Below are 24,815 nucleotides of genomic sequence, written 5' to 3'. Positions count from 1 at the left end.
GGAGTTAAACGAATATTAAATTCATATTACTGCTGCAATTAGCGGTGCGGCTGATAGAATGTCGCAGACAAAGCCGTCTTCTGAAAATGAAATTCAGGCATTCAGTTTTATCTACAAATATGGCTTTTACGGAGTGGGATGAATCCTTATCAAACTCTGAAATACACACGCTCTCACAGGCGCGGACTGTAGTCTAATGCCAATTAAAAAAAATCCCATTGATCTCTGCGCTCGACAAAGTGAGTCTACCCTTTGTGCAAATCGACCAGCATCCCTCTCAAACTTTACTGTCCATGTGTTTTTCCAGACTACAAAACAGCAGATTAATTTGAAAAAGCAAACTCTGAAATTGTCCATTGATTAGATATCCAGCATGACCAATAGATTTTCGATAGCCTTACATTGCGCGGTTATTCACAACAATGATTCCACATGTAATACAATGCATAAATGAATACCCCATAAACATTGTTTGTGACTGCATACGGCAGGCAAGCATGGTGCGGAGGCACACAGAACTCTCCCAGAAACCACTGGATGTGTGGGTAGACACCCAGTCCCCACGGATACAATTGTACGGGCACGTAATCGGCTGAGTGCTGTATTGTCTCGATGAACAAAACCCACAAACACGTATTGTTACTTTGTATGACAAAGTCTGCTCAGGTGGGCCAGCACAGATTGCCGACATTATACTGTGCAATTCATGTTTTGTGGATACAGAATAAGATTGTTGCTTGTTTGCATTTATGCAATGCGACGTTAGTGTGCTTTATCTTTTAATAGAGGTAGAGCGTGCTTGCCCGTAGCTATGACAATATTGAGTGCCGTAGTGCAAATTGAACAAAACCTCGTACAAAAGCTAGCCAGGTCATTTCAAAATGCTTTGGCATTGCCAATACATCTTACAGCAATCACGCTAGAACCCTGTTTTTTTTTTTACGTACTTGCATCTTTTGTCAGACAACGTTATACCTCCCTAATTTTCTTTTAAACCACGGTCTGTCCAAACTTCCGTTTATTCTTTTTAACCCATTACTTTGAGAAATTCTTCCGATGGAGCGCCTTGAAGTAGACTCGTCTACGATGTGAGCAGTATTTGTTATAGCATCTGTGAAGGATTCGTGTCCGCTATATGTCTCGAAGTCATTAAAAAAATTTTTTTAGAAAAATATTTATGAATACTTAATACACATTCGATGCTTTCAGACATTTTGAGCTGTTTATAAAATAGAACGCTATATGTATCGGCATTGTGCTGCTAATACTACTTAAACGAATTAAGGAAATGAACATATTATTATATTTGTATTTTCCTGTTCATTAACAGTATTTTCCACAAATGGCAGTAGAAATGCATTAATTGCACCGCTTATATAATAACTAAGGCAAATTAGGTAATGGAATAGGATTGCATTGTGTTATTTTATCAGTAAGAGTAGATTCTAAGTAATGGTAAATTTGACAATGTTTGTATTAATGTTGGATAATGACTGACTGATTGTATTCATGTTCAATATTAGTAAAACTAATTGGAAGACAAATGATATATATGCAATTATGGGTAAAATCCAAACATGTATTTATAAGAAACGATTTATTCGCTACAGGGCAAAGTTGGGCATCGCGTGTAAATCATCTTCATTGAAAAAAAATCCATTATTATCATTTCCCTAACTTTGTTTGTCGTTTTCCCACATGCACCATTTCTTAATACTGGCAGTCCTTGCATTTTCACATATGCCCTATACCGTCGAACACTGGCTCTGCCAATCATGACACTTTACGCCCCTGTGCCAGGGGGAAAGAGATAATAAATCCCCCAAATCAAGAGCGTACAGGCCCTCTTCTGCCTACTATGTGGAGCATACCATTCCCCGGCTGACCGGCAGAGGGGGAGCGAGAGATTTCTTTTCGCTGCCCGCCTCCCCCAGTCTGCTGGGGAGGTGAACCGCCCCAGTATGTTTAAACCGAAAGGACACTCTTGCAGGCTCTTCAATGCAAAAATAAAATCCCTGGCGAGCAGCGACGGGCGCGGAGGTAGAAATCGGTGCGCTCAGATCTTTTTTTTTTCTCCCCCTCCTCTCTCTATAATTCTTCGTCTCTCCTGCAGACACTGACACGCATTTTTTGATACCTGTACTTTATATGTGTACATAGAGTAGGACGAGAGCTATAAATATCTAGGCGACAGAGTGCCAAATTTGACGCCTGCAGTCTTTATACTTAACCAGGGTAAGATGGCAACGTTGACGAATGGGCAGTCTGATACCCCGAGCCTGAATATAACCCACAACAGTGCCAACACCAACGGGCACATAAACGGATTAAGCCACAGTCCAGGGAATCCGGCAACCATACCAATGAAGGACCATGATGCCATCAAGCTGTTCATTGGGCAGATTCCCCGCAACCTAGAAGAAAAGGATCTGAAGCCGCTCTTTGAGGAATTCGGCAAGATATACGAGCTGACAGTACTGAAGGACAGGTTCACCGGCATGCACAAAGGTGAGTTACCGGAGAGCAGACGGTAGTGGTGCGCAATTGAGCACCTGGTGGCGCGCACTTTATCTGCGGCGCTGTCACCTCGCATATTAGCAGTTCTATCTATCTATCTATCTATCTATCTATCTATCTATCTATCTATCTATCTATCTATCTATCTATCTATCTATCTATCTATCTATCTATCTATCTATCTATCTATCTATCTATCATTGGGAAGGTTTGTTTATGTTCATGCAATAGGAAGCCTTGTCCAGCTCAGTAAAGTTAACATGTATGTTGCAACAAGGGTACTTAACTAGAAAATGTGCATGTGCCTGTGGGTCCTGAGTTAAGTGACTGTTGAAGGAACCCTACTATGGGTGAGGAGGGGAGTGCTACTTCAGATGGACCTGTCCTGTCTACTTTTACATTTAACTATGCTTATTCATAAGGTAGATAGATATACGTGTTGTCAGTTCTTGCTTTAAATAACGTTTTAAGTATTTTGGAATTTTACATACATGTCATGCTAAATAAGTGTATTGATAGGTGTAATGTTTAGATTGTTTTGCTGGCAGGGAAGAAGTTACAGTCTCCTGCACATTGATAACAGAGCTTTATTAAATGCAAACACTTATATATTAGGAAGGTTCTTTATCTGTTGTATGTGTGACTAATGTAATTTAGTTCTGGCAAGCCAGTGGTGTGGGTCTGTTCATCACCTGCCTTTTGATTTTTTTCTGTTTGTAGTTAATTGAGAGAAGTGTTTTAACTAGAAAAGTTGATGTTTACTTATATCCAGTAGTAGCTAATTTGCCTTCCATTAGAGAACAGGACTCTGCTGATATTATTTTTAGTGTTATGATAAGGCACATTGATATCCTTGGTGGTTTTCTTGGGACAGAAATTAAGCTTCTGCAGTATCTCTTTGGCTTTGTAGACCTAAACTGCACTTGTGCAGGCTTTTGTTAATATACCCTTCAGTGACATATTACTTTGTGCTCAAGTATTTTTCTCTGGCGTCTATGTGTATGTGAGATTCTCTGGTCCATCAGGAGATCTTGTTTCTTCAGTGATATGCTCAACAACTCTGCTAGATTGTTCCAAATCTCAGTTTGACCCTAAGAGGCCTCACTACTGCTCTGAAGGACTCTGGGGCATAGCAGTCAGTACTTGATACCTGGAAGAGCTTCTTATCAGACATTGACAGAGACTTTAGCAATGCTTTGACAAGCTACTGTGTCTTATCCTGCTAGCCTACACATCACTGTCAGACAGGCTTGAAGCGCAGACTGCCTGCAAGGGCAGAGATACCAGCCTGGATGCAAAGTTACCCTTTTACAGACTTAAATTTATTTTTCCAGATTCCATGTTTAATAAGTCTTGATTTGCAGATGGCCCTGGAGTTCAAAGGCTGTGTGTGAGAACTCCTTCCTACAGCGAGCATGGCTCATTAATAACCAGTCCCTCTTCTACACCCATCTGTGTACTAACATCAAGGATTGACATCCCTTTGTGCTTACTTTTTATTGCATGTTAGGTATGCAGTTGCCCCTGTGGTCACAGACTGAAACTGGCCATGCACTGCATAAGTTGACATTCAAAACCCTACAACCAGCAGGTGCAAAAAGAAAGCTACTGTAGTGATCTTCTCATAAAGGAATACAGCAGGCTTCATCTTCGCACAATGGGATGTTGTATGAAACATTCTATATTAGTGGTGGATCAAATGGTAAATATTTTGCATGTTGCTAATTAAGATGAGTGTGCCATACAATGGGCAGTGTGCAGTTGCGGCAGATGTAGAATAATATTTTAGTCTAGAGACTGTTACATTTAAAATTGCAATGCAGGCTGCTTCTTTTCAGCTTATTGCATTTTAAGTGCAAAACGAATTAAATGCTGGAGCCCTGAGGATATTGTTCCACCTGCTCCATTGTAAAATTCATTAAAGAATAAAGCCTGAAATGTGATGTGCCTGCCATTTAGTCAGCTGTCATTGGCAGAAATGCACTGGGCCTGTTTGTTGTTAGTGGCTTCTCATTCCAGTTTCCTCTCTTAGCTGTTTAGGAAGACCATGATATGCAGAATGCATTCTAGCATTCATTTATGATGATCTTTGCAGGCAAAGAAGCCAACATAATACAATGGTTATTCAATTTTCCTTTCATATAGCTCCTTACAAGGTGAAAGACAGGTGCTGCAGGGACTAATCAGCCATTATGCAAGCAGTGTGTCTAAGGAACTAAACCCAAATATAGTGGTTTAGATAGCACATGGCTTTCAATGAGTAAACTCATCTTTTAGTTAGCTCAAGTATGTCTGTTGTCGTTAACATAATGCTGACTATAAAAGTCACTATATGGAAGACAGTATGAAGTGGCAAAGGGATTATTGTTGCATGAATGTCAAAACTTTGTTTCAGTAAACTGAGAATAGCTTTTTAGAGAAATGTCGATTTTCCTTTTTATTTGCTCTAAGGTTTCTCTCACCCCTTTCAACAAATGCATAGTTCTTTTTAATTTTTGGAAGAAATGCTTATTTAAGAGGACTTCGGTATATGTCTTCAGATGTATAAAACAAGCATTGAATCTACCTTTAACAGCAGAAACCTTAAAAAAAATCCCACGTTGTTCTCCAGTGCCTTAGTTTAAACAGCTTTTTTCCAAAGTCAAACTGTTGGCTTGTATGTGGCCTTCTGCTGATACAATTTTGTCAAATGCAGTTAAATTACAAAACAGAACAGACCGGGGGCTGACGTGTGATCCAGTTAAAGGAATAAGGACAGTTTATTTCATTTAATTCTGAGAAACCTAATCTAAGTATTATGAAGAGTTCCATACCTCTCTGCCAGAGTAGAACAATAGTAGAAAAAAACTCTTTTTTATTTGAAAGCTGGTGGTTTCTTTCCTCTTTTTGACATCATCTGTTTGAAATTTGCAATTGGGACCAAATTTGAGGTAGGTAGCAGCCCTGTTAACTCCTGACTAGACAATTACTTTTATTTCCAGTCTGCTTTTGATAATTTATATCTTTAGCAGTTCATATTCTTTTAAGAACGGACATATTCGGCATTTACTCATAAAACCTACAGCGTTACTTTAATTAAAAAGGTAAATCTAACCTTGATTTTTATGAAGACATTGTAAAAAGGATATTACATTACTAATGATAATTTAGAATGCAGTTGGTTTGTCAACTACACACCTGTCAGGACAGTTTAATTTAATTTTGAAATGGTAAAATATGACAGCATTGGCAAATTAAAAAAAAAAAAACAACACAGTGTTTTGACTTATAAGTGGTGCTTGGTAAAGAGAAAAGATCCCAAATTAATTATTTTTACTAGACATGAATACTTGCTTATTTCAAGCCATTATAACAGATTTGTGACCCCTTTGACTTGTAAGATGGGCTTTCCCTGATGGAATGCTTGAAGCATCAGAATTATTGTCTCTTATATGAAAATAGGCAAAATTATGTCTTTTATACTTATAATTTATACTCTTGGGATGAGGGATGAAACACAGAGATGTTGGATCTTTTATTGACCTCCCATGGTGGCTTAAAGCTTATTTAGCTTCAGGTGTCTCTATTTCCCATCTTCTGCACTTCTAGCACCATCTTAATATGCTCTGGGGCATGAAAATTCTCAACCCCATTTTTACCGTTTTTCCCTGTGTCTTCTGAGCAGTTAGTGTTAGGTGGCAGAGAAAGGTATTGTTTTTTTTTTTGTTTATTTGTTTTTTACCTCTTCTTCCCCAATACTTTATGCTGTCACAGGCTAGCCCGTACTGGATGGCTAATGTTGCTGTCTGTTGCGTTTTATCTATACGTCAGATGTTAAACACTGTAGACCAAAAGCATACTTATTTATTAGGTAATGTCTTCATGACTAATTCACTGTACATAATTCATATATCCAGATGAGTTAATTACTTAAAGTAATATCCACACCCTTTCCATATATTCTGAAAATTCTATAAATAGCAGAGTGTGACTTAAAATGAAATCAGATGAAAGATTAACTTTTCATCTCTTAAGAGCAAACATACAGTAATTGGGTACACCATATATTAGTATGATATACTCAAATATAACTGGTCCTGGTGATTGCTGTCATTGAAATGTTCCATACACCTTAAGTCTTGTAAAATGACTTATTTGTATGGAATGTTATTTGTTATTAAAATCAATAAAATCCAAAAAAAAAAGTCCCATAAACTACTTGTCTGTCTTTTATATCTTTCACGTAAGATAACTGCAAATATGTAGTTCCCAGCTATTCTGTACAGTAGATTAAGGATTTTTATAGCATCTTGTTTTGTTATGAATTGTTTACATCACCACCTTTTATGCTACTTTCATTGACACTAGGTTAGATGCATTTCTTCTTTACAAATGGACTTGTACATCTCTGGACAATTTCATAATAGATTCACTTGTCTACTTCAAGCTACATTCATCATAATGAGACCCAGAGATTGTAATAATTTGAGCTATGTCCCAAATAATTTCGTGCTGACATTTTTGGTCTGGCCATTAACTTTTAAGCTACTTATATAAATTTGTTCAACATCTTCACTGTTTAAACACTGTTGCACTTGCTGACATTTAATTTTGTAGACTAACATAAATATAATAGTTTGCTCTGCTGCTGACAAAGGAATATCAGAAACAAATATGCCAGCAGGGTGGCACAGGACTAGTACCCTCCCAGCAGAGGACAGTACGCTTTGCGTCTTCTGTGAGTGTCTTGTAACTGGTTTCTATATGGTAATCAAGAGGAAATGAGGCAATGTAAGAACAGCAGGTTTATCCAATCGAACCTTTCTATTGAATAAAGACACCAGGTTCAAGAATCTCTGTCCTGGTATTAGTACAGGGTCAGCCTTCATCATGGAAGTGATTCTATACCAGTTCAAGTTTACTTGCATGTCACACAAATATTAGTGACAGTAGAATAATACTAAAAACAAACAATGAACACAACTAAGATATTGTATTCAATTCTACATATTAAATGCAACATCTAATAATAGATATACATAAGGCCTATCAGGTACTGTATGCTCATGCAGCTGTCAGTATAATAAGTTCTTGAGTAGCCTTATGACCCAAGGTTAAAAAACTGCCTGTACATATTGTGGTGTGATTTTTAATCATCCTGCATGGTCTCCAACTTCACTTGTATGGTTTGACAAAACAAAGGGTGGTATTTGGGAGTGGGTAACAGTGCCAGATAACCATACTATATATGTTTGTACTATGTATGTATGTATTATCAGAAATGAACCTTGTTCCAGTAGTATTCTGAGATTACTTCAACACTCTTATGAGCTGAGGAGATGTAATTTACGGATGTTTTGCAGCCAGTGAGGATGGAGTTCACTGTGCACATATAGTAATGAGCACATGTGGAAACATCCAAGATTTACTTACATATCCAGGGTAATGAAGGTACTGGTGAGTTGTCTTCACGACAAGCCTGACGGTCTGGAAGTGACCCTCAGATGAGTTTTAACAGTTCTCACTGCCAATGCATATTGAGTCTAGAGGCAGGCAAGAAGAAGAAAGGAGACTTAGAGAGAACAGAGTCCTAACAAGAAAGAGAGATGGGAGTAAGATGTCAGAGTGCTTGATAGTATATGAAAAGTGGAGAAGTGGGGAAAGTTACCCAACAAAGTAGTCAGACAAAAATCTATACTGGAACTTAAGGCCTAATGGTGCAACATACTTTGTTTCCTTTGTAACTCTGCAACTAACAGTTTTTCAGATGTGTTTTGGTTTAAATAAGTTATTCTCTGGTTTTGGGGGTTTTATTTTGGAGTTTGGAAAGATGCAAGGGTGTATTATCCTAATAAAAGGGATATAATTCTAATGTGTTCATCTGTATACTTTGAAAGTAACACAATGATGGTTTGTCTTTTCAATATGTTGCATTGATCATAGATTATTTTGCCCTGTACAATGTATCTGACAAAATTGCAAGGTGGAATAAATATTTAGGAGTTTTAACTAAGAATAAAACATGAGGAAAATGATCATCCTCTAAAAGGTCTCTAAATAGTCCATTGTTTGTAAGCACACACCATGAAAGTTGGATTTTCTTTCTGCAATATGGTGACTATAATGTATTCCTTTCCAACTTAGGACAAGTAAACAGCATTCATCAATGTATACTGGAACACACACACTCTAATAAAACAACAAAAAACAAATTGGATTCAAGCAATAATTACATGCACATTTTTAAACAGTGTTACTTATTGACCAAAATTTAGGCCACAAGGTGTAATGTGCAAACAATCTCAATGTCACATACAATAAAGTGATTGGTCTTTGGGTTTTTTTTTTCAAATTACTATATGCTTCTAATCTTTTATTGTCGTTCACTTGTCACTTATGACTCAATAGTGATATTATATACGTGTATCTATGTAAATTGTGTAAATTATTTCTTGTGTTAATACATGGAATATCTTTTGAACTGAGGTGTTCTGAATATTCTGTGTAAGTTACTATTAGCATCATTGAGTGTTTGCATGTTGCCATTTGTAAACAAAAGATCTTTTTGTACAAAAAATATGAGATACTGTGTCATACTCTTGGATGCCTAAAACAAGATTTTCTATTGACAAAACTATTTTGTCTATTTTAGTAGACAAAACAAAATGCGTAGATTAGTGCTGAGGCAATCTTCAAATGTTTATTTGGCGTGCAGATCTGAAGTGATAAGGAGATTGTGTTTTGGCTTCATTAGCATATTGTTAGCATTGTGCCACTCGTGTAGGAGGAAATGAGGTCCCCACACATCCCCATAAAGAGTGAACTGCCAGCTGCAAAAATGGGTCTAATTTGGTCATGCATTGCTTTCCAGTCCAGCGACTGTCTTCCTTTTGACATAAGTGTGTCACATCAAGGCATTCATCAGTGTGAGAACTAATTCTTTTAGGATGAATGTTTTGTTTTTTTATTCAGTGTTTGAGCACTTTTAATTAGCTTGTAAATGTACAACAAACAATTTGCATAATACATTTAAGCCATTGCTTTGTATCTACAGTATAAACTCAGTTTCTTTGAAGAGAAAAATTAATATACCATATAAAGGGGATTCATATGGAAGTGAGGTTTGCATTTCTTAGTCATGTCAGAAGGCTTTAATCAATGAAATTTAATTCTACAGAGCCTTAATGAATCTTCCCCACTAGCAGGTAACACAAGTAGCTGATAACACTATGTAACACAATTTTTGTTCCTGGCTTCCAAGAGTTATATTTCAACTGCTTATGTCTAAAGCCTATGGAAAAATGACTACATTCAGCACAAACTTTGATTTTATGACCACAGCCCAGAAAATTTCGTATTTATAGTGACAAAACAAGGGAATTTTTATCTTTTCGTTCATGTGGTCTGATAAAGAACAACACTTGCATGGTAAATAGACAAATACAGTCAAAACTACTCAAAACGGTTCAGAAATGAGTAGGCTTTCTAGATTTGTGACTGTACTGCAAATCGCTTTCTCGAAGAAGCCCCCAAATGTAGTCCCCCATCATGTTTTCGTTATACTGTCCTTGGTAACGACGTTCAAAGTCCAGTATATCCTGATGAAAGTGCTCGCCTTGCTCCTCTGAGTAAGCTCTCATGTTCTCCTTGAATTTGTCAAGATGAGCGTCAAGGATATGGACTTTGAGAGACATTCTGCATCCCATTTTGGCGTAATTCTTTATGAGAGTCCGAACCAACTGCACATAGTTTTCAGCCTTGTGATTACCCAGGAAGCCATGAACCACTGCAACGAAACTGTTCCAAGCCGTTTTCTCCGTCCTGTTCAGTAGCTTGGCGAATTCGTAGGATCCACCATGCAGAAGTAGCAGTTGCTTGAGTGGTCAGTCGGTTGCCGCCAAATTCGTGGGATAGCAAGCTTCATGGCTCTCTTTTCTCCCCTGTACCAACCTTCAAGAGTTTTCTTGCAATATTCGCATGTGAAATGAGGTGCCCAGGGCTTGTCTTGATCCCCGACAGGCACGCTGAAGTATGCCTTGTAGGCCTCGCACATCTTACGACATGCTTTCACAAAATGCATAAGCTGGGTGCAAGCAACCTCTTGATGCCATCTAAATCAAATCAAAAAAATAACATAAACCGAAATGTTGGTTCGAGTCACCTGTGCTTTTATACTTGTATGACTACTATTGGACAGTCCGAGAACGTTCTAGAAAGTTCTAAAAGTTTCTTGAAAGTTCTAGATAATCCTGGAAAATTCTAGAAACTTCTGGACAATTCTAACAGTTCAAGGATATTCTAGAAGACTACTCAGTATTCAATGCGAATCGAGAATTTTCTCGAAAACAGGCACATTTAAAAATATCATTGTCCTGATCACAAAAGCAAAGTTTTTGTGGAACAATAGCTATTTTCTATTTTTTTTAGGCATAACGGGTTAGGAAAACACACTTTGTTCCCAGTAACAAAATAAAAATTTGTTACATAGTGTAATTTATTTGAGAATGTTTTTTAATTTATCTTCCCATTTAAGTATGGGGTAATGGGTACTTCAGAAAAGTCAAGCTAGAACTAATACTGGTATCAATTTGGGGAATAAGCATGACCAGAACTTGTGTAACTGCAGCAGTATTCGTGACTTTTACAGAACGCTTTGCAGCTTTCATATTGTCTGCTCACAGAGATTTTCATTATTTCATGTATACATGAAGAACTGAAATTATAACTTGGATAAATGCCAGATTCACTAAGTTGAGCACGTTACAGCCTTGTGGAGCTGTTACCTTATTCAGATGTAGCTCCTGGTTTTATACCATCTGAGCTACAATTCATTGTTCGCTCCCATAGCCAACACTACAACCACACCCAGGAAGACCCCGTAGCACTGAGCTCAAGTGATGAAGCTGATCCCAGGAGAGTCCTCTGGAGACAGCGACACAAGCGAGGCAAGAAGGTAGGGCTCCACGCTAGGCTGAAAGCCCACGCTAGCCGACCACCGCTACCCAGCCTCTTGCTAGCCAACGTGCGGTCTCTGGAAAACAAACTGGATGAGCTAAGAGCCAGGATTACAATGCAGCGGGAAAGAAGAGAGTGCTGCGCTCTAATTTTCACCGAGACCTGGCTTTCGGACAAAGTCCCAGAATGCGCCGTACAGCTACAGACTCACTCCGTGCACCATGGAGACAGTACCGCAGCCTCCAGTAAGGCTAAAGGGGTGTGTGTGTGTTTATTAACAACTCGTGGTGTGGAGATGTACGGATTTTTTATAAGCACTGCTCACAAGACAGGGAGTTTTTACTGCTGAAATGCCGACCCTATTATCTACCAAGGGAATTCATTGCTGTGTTTCTGGCCGCTGCTTACATACCACCGCAAGCTAACTCCGTGGCAGCGCTCGGCAAACTCCATGACGTCATCAGCGTCCTAGAGACGGCTCATCCCGATGCTGTTTTTATTGCAACTGGCGACTTTAATCAGTGCAATTTACGGATTATACTTCCCAAATACCACCAACACGTGAAAATTCCCACCCGTGAGAAGAACACACTGGATCATGTTTACAGCAACATACATGGTGCATACAGGGCTGCACCCCGTCCCCACTTCGGAGAATCAGACCATGTCACTCTCTTCTTGTACCCAGCCTACAGACAAAGGCTGAAACAAACAAACCCTGTCATTAAGCAGGTTAAACTTTGGACCTCAGAGACTGAGAGCACCCTGCAGGACTGTTTTGCTCAGACAGACTGGGATGTGTTTAGGGTTGAAGCCACTCTAGAGGACTCTTCTATCAGCATACAGGACTATGCTGAGTATGTGACTGGGTACATTAGCACCTGTATTGACAATATCGTGCCCACAATACCAGTCATGAAGTTCCCCAACCAGAAGCCCTGGATAAACAGTCAGGTACGCCACATGCTGCGTGCCTGCTCTCTTGCATTTAGATGAGGCACCGAGACAGAGTACAAAGCTGCGAAGTATGGACTAAGAAAAGCAATCACAGCAGCCAAGAGGCAGTACAGAGAGAAGCTGGAGGGCTTCTATTCTACTGCTGACTCTGGACATATATGGCAGGGCCTACAGCACATCACAGACTACAGGACCTCCACCAGCACAATCAGCTCCACAGACAGTCTGGCGGATGATCTCAACATTTTCTACAGCCGCTTTGAGACATCCAGCAACAGTACAGAGGCACACACACACCTGGACCATACAACCCCCCCTCCCCTCCCCCAATGGTCTCTTCAGGACAGGTACACAAAGCACTAAGGAAGATCACCCCACGTAAGGCAGCTGGACCAGACAACATCCCTGGGCGGGCTCTCAAAGGATATGCCAACGAGCTGGCTGATGTTCTCTGCTCCATCTTCAACCTTTCCCTCAGTCAGCGCATCGTTCTGTCCTGCTTTAAGACTATGATTATCATCTTGCTAAAAAAAGCCCACCCACCTGCCTGAATGATTACAGGCCGGTAGCACTCACTCATCATGAAATGTTTTGAGAGAGTGGTGCTGGCCCACATTCAGGGTAGTATACCGGACACTCTGGACCCCCTGCAGTATGCCTACCGTCCCAACAGGTCCACCTCAGATACCATCGCAGCCACACTACATTATTCCCTCTCCTATCTGAAAAACAAAGACTCGCATCAGGATGCTCTTTGTTGACTACAGCTCTGCCTTTAACATGGTTATCCCCCATAAACTCACCCATAAACTGTCTGCACTTGGCATGCACCCTACCCTCTGTGACTGGCTCCTAGACTTTCTGACTGGCAGGCCCCAGTCTGTCAGGGTTGGTAATAAGATTTCAGCCACCATGATCACAAACACTGGCACCCCACAGGGATGCGTCCTCTGCCCCATCCTCTACACCCTGTTCACTCATGACTGTGTCGCCTCCCACAAAGATAACATCATCCAGAAGTTCGCAGATGACACCACAGTAATTGGAAGCATCACTGGTGGGGAAGAGGCAGCCTATAGGAGGGAGGTGTACAGTCTGGGGTCATGGTGTGATGACAACAACCTCACCCTTAACACAGACAAGACGAAGGAGATGTTAGTGGACATGAGGAAGGAGAGGAGACCTCACCGGCCACTGTTCATCCGAGGGCTTGAAGTGTAAAGGGTGAGCAGTATTAAATACCTGGAAGTGTAGATCAGTGAGGACCTCGTGTAGACTCTTAACACCACACAACTGGTCAGGAAGGCTCAACAGTAACTGTTCTTTCTAAGGAGGCTGAGGAATTTTGGTATGTCAACTAAGATCCTCAGCAACTTTTACAGCTGCATTGTTGAGAGCATCTTGACCAGCTGCATCACCGTGTGGTACGGCAACTCTACTGCTATGGACTGCAGACACCTGCAGAGAGTGGTAAAGACTGCTGAGAAGATCACCAAGACCCCACTTCCCTCTCTGCAGAGTATCTACAACTGCAGAGTCCGCAGGAGAACTGCCTCGATCCTCAGGGACCACAACCCCCCAACACGAACTGTTCACACTTCTATCCTCAAGCAGGAGGTATAGAAGTATGAAATATAGGTCTTCCAGGCTAAAGAACTCTTTCTTTCCCAAGGCCATTAGACTCTTAAATAACTGACTGGTGTTTATAACCATGGGCCAGCTCATTCTATCTACCTCACACAACTGTATTTGACTTGTCCATCACACACCTACCTGCACAATTACACTTTATACTTCTGTTCTGTTTTTATACTTTATGCTGCCACTGTTACTTATTATCTATCTGCTACTTATTATTTATGTTTATCTTTATACGTTGGTTTTGTCATTTGGTGTGGACAGCAGAGAAACAATTTAATTGTACAGGGAAATGTGTTAGTCACAAATGATTTTCTTAGTTGTAGGAGGTCTGTTGAAAGACGCTAGCTGATTACTGCATGTATATTGCTCTTGAAAGCATATACCTTTCGTGCAGAATCATTGTTTCATCTATTTTCTGACCTGTTTCTCCAGGGTCACAGGGGGCAAATACTTTTCCTAGGAGTATTACTACAAGAGTTGCTCAGACCTATAAAAATGTGCTTTAATTATCCTTGGAGCTGTTTGGAGCATTAACACATGCTCTCCTGAATGTGAACAGGCATTCAAAGATCTCTGTACAGCTGTTATAGTATGCACAATGAACTTATGTATTTTTGGAGTTACTAGGTAACTTTTGAAAGCTAGGACTTGGGAAATGCCATTGTTTGTAAAATTTAGAATGCCCAGTTTGAGACCAAGAGACTCTTGTGACAAGGTTTAAGAGGGTACATGTATCCTTGTGAATGACTGTGAGTGGGTGTTGAGCAGCCATGTTGTTCAGCCTGTGTCATTCCTGGTCTTCTGTTCAAGGACAGGGAGTGAACAGAGTTTAAAATGTAATGAGTGTAGTCTAACAAGGCAGTGCTGAATTTATGTCCATAAATATGAGCACTGAATGAAAGTATCTCACAGGCTGACAGACTATTGGCCTTTTGTGGAGCTAATGTTTGCACTTGCTTCTTACCATAACTACAGTACATACAGTAAGTAGTCCAGCTCCCTTTAGTCAACATTTTTCTTAAGACGTTTTGTCTTCATAATGTGGCAATGTATTTAAAAATTAGAGCAAAGGTCAAGTATAATATATATCTTTATTGTTTTACTCTTTATTAAATAAATTATATTACACATTCCCTACTGTCTTGCTGGTACATAAGAATCTGAAATTTCAATTTGTGGACATGGAAATTGCAGTAAGTGATTTAACTTTATTTGCTCATAAAGTAAGATTTTTTAAATAACAGGATTCAAATTAAAACTAATAATACAAGTAGTCTTAATAAACATGTTGATAGTCTATTCATACAAATTTTAAATATAGAGCAAGTCAATTCACTTACCATTAATCAGTTTGTAGAATATGGAAATTGCTGTTGTTGCTATACCAGATTGAATCAGACATTTGGCTAAATCAATACAGGGCTGTTAAACTGCTTTCTACAGTTTAACTGGCCTGGTTGTCTGATACAATAGACCATTCTGCTGTCTATACGTTGTCACCGGGCCTGAAGATAATAAATACTTATTTTAGCATTCTCATGATAGTATCTTTCCAAGTCCAAATAATAACAATGTCCTTCGTTTACTTTTTTGAGCTGGAAAAAATATTCCAGTGCGTCATGTCATCTTTCATGGTGACTCTGCCGAGTCATTTACAACAAATTGTCAGTCTATCCAATAAAAACAACTTCAATCAGCAATCTAACTACAACACAGGTAGGCTACATCTCTGGTCTCCCACTTTGCCAGAATTACAGGGCACCCACCATGTTATTAAAACAAGGAAATAGTTTGGAGGGCACAGATGAAAGCTATTCCCCTATTTCTGTATGATGCAATTTACCTGGAATATACAAGAATATCGCTGCATTTTAATCTTAAAATATATGTAATTCTGCATGGTGTCAGACATAAAATGTGATGTATAAATCTTGACATGTTGTATTCTGGCATGGATCCGTGTCGCTCGGATTTAAAGTACAAGATTTATCTCATTAATTATACTAAGTGTTATGGCCCCGCAGTGAAGCAGTGTGGCCACATGATAAAGAAATGGGAAAAATGACAGATAGAACTTTATAATCCTATGGTAACATATTAATATTTTGTGATATTTTATGTCTATAGTAATCACACAAAAACACAATATTATGTTAAGCTGGTGTGAGCTGGTGTCACGAATCGTGTGCATGAACGCGCATTGTAAAGGACATTATATTGGATGCGATCAGTCAGACTAACATTAGACCACAGTCTTTTTGCAGCTTTTCAACGCAGAGAAAAGTTATGTCACAGAAAAAAGTAGAGAAAAGAAAGCAGAAGAAAATAGAAGATGAGAAAAAACAGCAAGGTAAAAATAATTTACATGATGAATTTCAGCATTTCACCATAATCACTTGCTAAACAGCATTATTCAGTTCAGTCAAGGTATGTTCGGCTAACGTTAGCTAGTTGGGGGGTGAGGGGGAGGAATTCACGACAAGGTTGTAAACGCATGCCTGTCGTTGTAAAATCAATTGGCCTTCAGATCTCTTATAATGATGTCATAAATGACTTTGCCTCCAGAAAAGCCAGGAAAGATAGATTCTAAGGTGAAAGTGCAATATTGAGGTACACTGTAAGAGGAAGATATAAGAATATCTTTAAAAAAACAAAAAGAGAAGTAAATGCCTTTGGAGTTTCTTTGTACATTTATACATAGTTTTCATAATTATTCTGCTTTATATTTTATTCTTGAACAGTTATTGTAATGTTGTCACAGGTTCATCTTTTGGTTTTATGTCATTATGTAATTATTTAATTTATTTGATGTTATCTTTGTTTTGGGTTGCATTTTTTATTTTTAAAATAAGTTATTTTATTCTATTTCATTTGAAGTTGATAGTTGTTCTGCACTTTTATATGTTGAAAATTTTTTCAAAAAGCAATTAAAGTGTTTAACATATTTACATTAAATGCATGGCCTACTGGTCAGTTTGGTTACTTTTCAACACACCACACTCAATATACAACTTATCACTGTACTGTACTCAAAGTACTGTATCTCTTTGAACAGGGATTTTCATCACAGCTGTCAGGCCCCCCCAGACAGTCCAACTTTTTGCTCTATTCTAACTCTCCTCTACAACAGAGCCAAGCAATCCTAATTTTAATATTAAAGTGCACATTAACACAAGACCACGTGGTGAGTTTAATACCTTTTAAGATTAAAAACCACAGAAGGGTGAAAATATGCCAGGCTGACATTGGTGTTAAATTTATAGTAGGTGTGTGAAGGATCAAGCATTGACAATAGTAGTTTTGGCAGCACCAAGGCTGTGGGTGGGGGGGTCAGGGGGGCCTTCAAATCTTCTGCTTAGGGCCCCATAAAGGCTTGGGCTAGCCCTGACCTGAAGGTAAATAAAGGTTAGGTGCAGCCTTTTGTAATAATTAAACTGAAATCAACTTAGTGGGCCTGTTGATATTAAAATATTAGTAGAACTCTCTTTTTTTTACTAATTCTTATTATTGTACTCTGGCATGCTCCTTGAATGTCTTACACACAGAGTCACCATTCAGGGTTCAGCACTCAGTTGGTTCTCTTCATATCTAGGTAAAAGCAAAGAACTTTTTTTATTTAATACTGACAGATTTTTCTGCTTTTTTTTTTTTTTTAGTCAGTTTTATTATCTCAGCCGTGTTCATGAGCCCTAACACACCCCACCCCTGCATCTGACACTGCTGTTTTCACATAGACGCGCTATAACAAAGGTAAACTCAGCTCCCTTCTACATCGGAGCAAGAATGCACATACCATTGCTTGCATATTAAAGTGTCAGCAGGCACTTTTCGTGGCATTACACACAGTTTTGAACATGCCCTCTGCACACTACTTGTGACTTTAGGCTTTAGGAAGTATGTAAATAAATAAAGGTAAATCGTGTCATAAAATGATTTCTTAAAAACGTCACATATATTTGTCTCTTTCTTTTTTTAAAATGTGCGTTGATCACCGCCAGAATGTTGTAGCACACAGCATCTGGCCATGCATGCATGTTCTTGCGCACACTGAATAAGCTCCTGATCTGACTCTAAGTAATAGCGCCAGCATAAATTCAAACCTGATCTGACGCAGTTCGTTTTCAAATAATATTGCATTTGTGCGATGATGTTTTCACATATATTGTCTCTTTCTTTCAGGTGTGTAATAGAAACCACATCATAGAGAGAAGTGTGTACAACGCTTCTTACAGGAAAAGGCGATGGAAAAAGAAAAGAGGATGCAGCATCAACAAGCTTCAGTTCTTTATTTACCTTTAGTTGCCTTTATTTATTTACTCACTTCTTACAGCCTAAAGGCACATGTAAAATGCAGAGCTTCCCATATACATAAACAAAGTACAGCGATGGCAAAAGTGCGATGTGCATTCTTGCTCTGACGCTAGATCTGTAGTGTATCACGATACATTCTCTTACCAAAGGTAGCGAAATTAAGTGTCTGCATGCAGTTTTTGTGGCATTACACGTGTATTTTTTAAACATGTCTGTGCCAAATAAATAAAATTCGAGCTAAAGTGCATCTTCAAATAAATAATATTCGAGCTATAGCGCGTCTCCAATAAATAACATTCGAGCTATAGCGCGTCTCCAAATAAATAACATTTGAGCTGTAGAACATCTTTATGTGATCCAATTTTTCACATAAATGCGCTCTATAGCTCGAATGTTATTTATATGGATCACATAAAGACACCCTATAGCTCGAATAAATTACAGACTGAAATCAAACGTATGTTTTTATTCTAAAATAGTAAGAATAAGATCGGTTTACTTCTCAAAACGGAGTCGTGAGGGATCGAACTCATGACCTTTTGATTCCCAATCAGCAGCTGATATCATTACGCCACCGTGCCAGTTGTAGTGAATATGCTAAGGCGGCTTTTTTTTCTGCAGTTACATTTTAGAATAAAAGCGCATTTATTCTGTTATATCTGTACCTTTTGTGAAAGTGTTTCTTTGATATTTGCACTTTAGGCTTCATACATTATATAGTTTATGTCTACATTTTGTCATTTACTACTAGAATATGAAAAAATGTTTCTGTTTTAAAAATGTGTTTACACAGATTACTGTAGAAACGGAACACTCATGAAATGAGTGTGTTCCAAATAAGGATCAATTATTTCCACTCTAAAACTCCACTTCACTCCCAGAAAATCAATCAAGACATGAGCTGGGAGATGTTTGTGCACATTCTAAGTTGGTGGGGGGATGGAATAGCCGGCTGCTTGCAGTCTGATTTTATCAGCACATTTAGATGACAAAAGACGCTGGTGGAGAGCTGGGAATGATTTTAAGAAGCGATTTAAGGTAGGAATGATTTACAAGTTTTTTTCGTAGGCTCTGGTAATACTAGTGTTAATCATTATAGTTATTTGGAAAGTATTCTCAGACTGGTACAAGGATGTTAAAAAAGTTTAAAACTTCTTTTTTTGGCTTCTCCCGTTTCTACAGCCGATCATTTTTTACATATCTTAGTGTCCGCTACACCCATCAACTGCATGTCCTCTCTCACCACTTCCATAAATCTTGTCTTAGGCCTTCCTCTTTTCCTCTTACCAGGCATCTCTATCTTTAACATCCTTTTCGCAATATACCCAGCATCTCTTCTCTGCATATGTCCAAACAAACACAATCTCGCTTCTCTGACTTTATCTCTCAACCAGTCAACCTGAGCTGACCCTCTAATGTACTCATTTCTAATCCTGTCCATCCTCGTCACAACCAATGCAAATCTTAGTATCTTTAACTCTGCCACCTCCGGCTCTGTCTCCTGATTTATGGTCAGTGCCGCCATCTCCAACCCATATAACATAGCTGGTCTCACTATTGTTCTGTTGACCTCTTGCTGATAACTGCCTGTCACAAATTACTCCTCACACTCTTCCTCACCCTTTCCACCCTGCCTGCATCTTTTTTCACCCCTCTTCCACAATTCCCATTACTCTGTACTGATGATAACAAGTATTTAAACTCATCCACCTTCACCAACTTTACTCCCTACATCCTCACCATTTCACTGACCTCCCTCTTATTTACACAAATGTATTCTGTCTTGTTCCTACTGACCTTCATTCCTCTACTCTCTAGAGCATATCTCCACCTCTACTGGGTTTCCTCAACCTGCTCCCTACTCTTGTTACAGATGACAATGTCATCAGCAAACACCATAGTCCAAGGGGGCACCTGCCTAATCTCATCTGTTAATCTGTCCATCAACACTACAAATACGAAAGGGCTCAGAGCTGATCCCTGTTGTAATCCCACCTCCATGTTGAATGCATCTGTCACTCCTACCGCAGTCCTCACCACTGTCACACTTCCCTCGTACACATCCTGTACAATTTTTACATATTTCTCTGCCTGTCCAGATTTTCTCATACAATACCACAACTCCTCTTGAGGCACCCTGCCATATGCTTTCTCCAGGTCCACAAAGATGCAATGCAACTCCTTCTGGCCTTTTCTATACTTTTCCATCAACAACTTTGCATCGGTAGTGCTCTTTCTTGGCATGAAACTTTACTGCTACTCCCTAACCATCACCTCCCTTATTAACCTAGCTTCCACTACTCTTTTCCATAACTTCATGCTATGGCTTATCAATTTTATTCCCCTGTAGTTACACATCCCCCTTATTCTTAAAAATCTGTACCAGTACACTTCTTCTTCACTCCTCAGGCATCCTTCATTTTCCAAGATTCTATTAAACAATCTGGTTAAAAAAGAAGGTTAAACAAAGAAAGAAAGAAAGAAAGAAAGAAGGTTAAATCAGCTATTGCTATTATTTACTTATTTGGCTGATACCTTATCCAAGGAAAATTACAACATTTGAGAAATGCTTGATTTCTTTTTTCCAATTAGAGTACAGGTAGGTAAAGTGATTTGCTCATGGTCTCACAGTGTCAGTAATGGGATTTGAACCCACAATCACAGAGCTTGAAGTTTAAAGCCTTAACAATTATACAACAATGTTGTTTTTTGTCAAACATAATGTTACAGTGTGTAAGGGAATACTTTTGTGGTGTTTCTGATGCCTCAATGTATGGTACGTATGTTAACAGAGATTGGACGGCAAAATATTCTACTCCAGCTATACAAAGAAAACTAGAGGTGTTCGAATCCTAATTCACAGAACAATTTTCAGTATCAAAAGTAGAATCTGATCCTGAAGGGCGATATGTGATGGTGATGGGTAATTTTATTTAATTGTAAAATGATTTTGATAAATATCTACGCACCCAATGTGGGTGATAGAGACTTCATCCAAAACATATTTGCATCCATTCCTAACTTGAACACTTACAAAATTATAATGGCTGGATTTATTTATTTATTACTTTATTTGTGTTTTAAATGCAGACCTGATTAGATTTTCAGCTACAGGGACGATAACATCTAACACTGCAGAAATATTCACACCCATTGAGATTTCTAAATCCACACTTAAGAGCATATTCCTTCTTCTCACCAGTACATCACTGATTATTTCTTTATTTCAATTTTTTGCCCACTATCAAATCTTGCAAATATGACACTATTGTTATCTCCGACCATGCCCCTCTGATCATGGAGCTCACATCACTATGACCCACATACTCATATCACAGCTGGCGTCTTGACCCCCTGTTATTACTGTAGCTGAGAAGAACTGTACAGAATCTATATCCAAGCAAATTGATTTTTTTAGAGACAAGTACATCCTCAGAGGTTTCTGCAGTAATACTCTGGGAAACTCCGAAGGCATTTTAATAGGACAGATTGTCTCATATTTCTCCCACAAAAATAAATTGGAAACCAAGAGGGCTTCAGAGTTAATCAGTGAAATTACCAGAATAGATCTAGAACATGCCAGGGGCCTCATGCATAAACGGTACGTACGCACAGAAATGTTGTTTAGGAACGTTTCCATGTTCAAATCTCAATGTATAAAACCTAAACTTGGCATAAAGCCACGCACATTTCCACGGTACCTCATACCCTGTCGTACGCAAGTTCTCCACTCAGTTTTGCAGACTGGTGGCACCCAGCGTCAAAGCAGTGCTACTGTTCCTGTGTGGTTACTCTTTATTTTCCTGACGCAGCTTTATAAATACACTGAAACTAACCACAAGTTGTTTATTAGCGTAATGCATCTGATTGTAATTAACTTGTAACAATATAATGGTCCAGGGAATAGCCATAGTATTCCAAATACTATAACTGCTTTAGTGTTGTTACTCTCACTGCACCCTTTTTTTCTTTCAGCTGCTCCCGTTAGGTGTTGCCACAGCGGATCATCTTTTTCCATATTGCTCTCACTGCACCACTCGGAGTATTTATATCACTGTATCTAGTGAGGAATCACGCAAGCAGCTGATCGGAAAGAGAATTATCGGTATACACCATCAAGCACATGCTGCCTCAGCCACAGCAAAACACTTCAGAGATTTTCCTGTACGGACCTCGCGGTTCAGAAACAGTTTCATCCCAAGGACTTTAAACAATCAATCAGTCCATCAAGTGCTCCTTGTAGAACTGTTTGTACTTATAAGTACAATCACCTCACTTCAAACTTGCACTACAGTTATAATATTGCACAACCTGCACCACTTTATAAAGCGCGTATTTACATATGATGACGATATAATTTTTAAGATGAAATGCAGCAAAATATGTTGATTATATTATATAGATAAAACTTTAACTTCATTTAAATAATCTGTATTGTTAATAATTAAACATGTGAGGACACGGTTCTGCAGCGCCAGCTAGTTCACGGATTGATCCTACCTTGTGCTGTATTCTTTCTGGGGCTGATGCGACACTGGAAGGATAGATGGATAGAATAATTAAACACGTACTATGAAGATATTTCAATGTTCCTTAAAAGTTTTGAAGAATCGTCATTGTAAGCTTACAGATGGCTTAATGTCTATTACAGAGCTAATTGTGTGGTGATTGGGTATTTGGAGAAAGGAAAGTAAGGACAGGAATTGGAGATTAGTATGTTTGAAAGAGACAGTACTGCTGCAATAATTTCATCAAATTTCGCACACAGTCACGCACGATGTACCCCTGTTTAATGACAAGCTTTAACTCCTATCATCATGAAAAATATATCAGGTATACATCTTAGTAGTTTAATTATTCAGAGAGCTGTAATATCACGAATGTAATGGATTCTGTGTCTAGTCGGAGAAAAAGAAAGCGGAAGCACGTAGTGATTCACACACATAGAGCAAAAGGTCAAATACAAAACAAAGCATTTAACATACTACTTTTCTTACGATGGGATTTGAGAAACTAGTAAATTAAACGATTTTAAGATGAAGTTTATGATGTTCTACTTTAATGACAAAATAAACTATGTGATTAAAGTGGAAATTTTTAAGATTGAAGTTAACATTTTGTGCTTCTTTCCTACTGTGTGCCTTTTTTTTCTCTGTACCCTAATAAGCTTTCATATGACACTCAGATGGTGGGCTACGTCTCGCCTTTTCATGGCGACTTTGATATATAACTTCTTTTTTATGTCGGGCACTGTGCGACTTTGTGAACTTGAGCTTTCAAGTTTCTCCAACACGCTATGTCACTCAATCAACTTCCTTTTGTTGATTATACCACTGTTTAAACCAACAAATAATACGTTTTTCTTTGCCTCCACTTGGTATTGGCTGAAATTCTTATATTTTTCCTCTTGCTTTTGCCATTGCCTTTTCACAGACCGCTGAGCTCAAGGGCTATTTATATTGATTTGCATATTCAAAGAGGCATAATTCTGGGAGGAGATGGGGTGGGACAGAAGGCACGTGCACATGCGTTACTTTTCATGCTGATTGGGATTTATGGAGCGGAAGAACGCGGAAGTGGGCGAAGGCACAGATTTATGCATCTGGATTTTTCTGTGCGTAAGCACATTTCGGCTCTTGTGCTTACGTCATGTTATAGTGCGAATTCTACGCACGGCATTATGCATGAGGCCCCTGGTCTCCAAATAAGGCATTTTTTAGGTAAAGATTGGCTTTGCAATCAGAACTCAACCCTTTGACAAGAAAAGAAACAAAACAATTCATTTTTAAATTGCAACATCATTATTATGAAAACGAAGAGACGGCTAATAAGATCTTAGCTCAATAAATCCACAAGCAGAAAGTTTGCAATGCAATATCAGTAATCAACAACACAGACTGAGATAGAATCATTGGCCATAAAAATACAATGCTCACATTTAGAGACCTCAGTTTAAAGAATACAAGACACAATCTAATGCGTTTTTTGATTAATTCTGGATACCACAACTAGATACTTCAGTGCGGAGGAACTGGATAAACCTCTTACACTATCAGAATTACTAGACACTGTAAAGTCACTTCAGAGTGGAAAAGCACCAGGTCCTGATAGCTAGCATGCTTAATTTTATAAAACAATTTCAATCAAGTTTTCTCCACAGTTATTAACAACATTTATAGAAGCCAGAGGCAGTAAAGTTCTAACTCAAACTTTTTACCAACCATTAATTACCATTTTTCCCAAGAAAAATAAGTACTTATTACAATGTGCATCATATAAACTGATCACTCCTGAATAATGAGGTTAAGATACTCTCCAACGGCCTATCTAGAAAGATTGCAAAAGTGCTCCCTTCAGTAATAGCACAAGACAAATGTAATATAATATATTCACCCCAGATCTTTTTATCTTTGGATACAGAAGAAGCATTTGATTTGGTTGAATGGGATTACCTA

The 24,815-nt window shown here is 38.7% G+C and overlaps 1 protein-coding gene across 19 annotated transcripts in view; it reads left to right on the top strand.

Annotated features, from left to right (window-relative positions):
* The first annotated feature begins 1,918 nt into the window (after positions 1-1,918).
* celf4 (CUGBP, Elav-like family member 4) overlaps positions 1,919-24,815 on the top strand; it is a 1,212,964-nt gene continuing 1,190,067 nt past the window's right edge. For 17 of the 19 annotated variants that reach the window (XM_039759134.1, XM_039759132.1, XM_039759130.1 and 14 more), the window contains exon 1: positions 1,919-2,508. In XM_039759134.1, the coding sequence (XP_039615068.1) occupies positions 2,241-2,508 (268 nt within the window). In that variant the 5' untranslated portion in view covers positions 1,919-2,240. The remainder of the gene's footprint in view (positions 2,509-24,815) is intronic. The other 2 variants (XM_039759129.1, XM_039759126.1) reach the window with 1 other exon arrangement.

This window comes from Polypterus senegalus, chromosome 7 (assembly GCF_016835505.1).
Source record: "Polypterus senegalus isolate Bchr_013 chromosome 7, ASM1683550v1, whole genome shotgun sequence".
Classification (NCBI taxonomy): domain Eukaryota; kingdom Metazoa; phylum Chordata; class Cladistia; order Polypteriformes; family Polypteridae; genus Polypterus; species Polypterus senegalus.
This window is presented reverse-complemented; position numbering and strand designations above follow the sequence as displayed.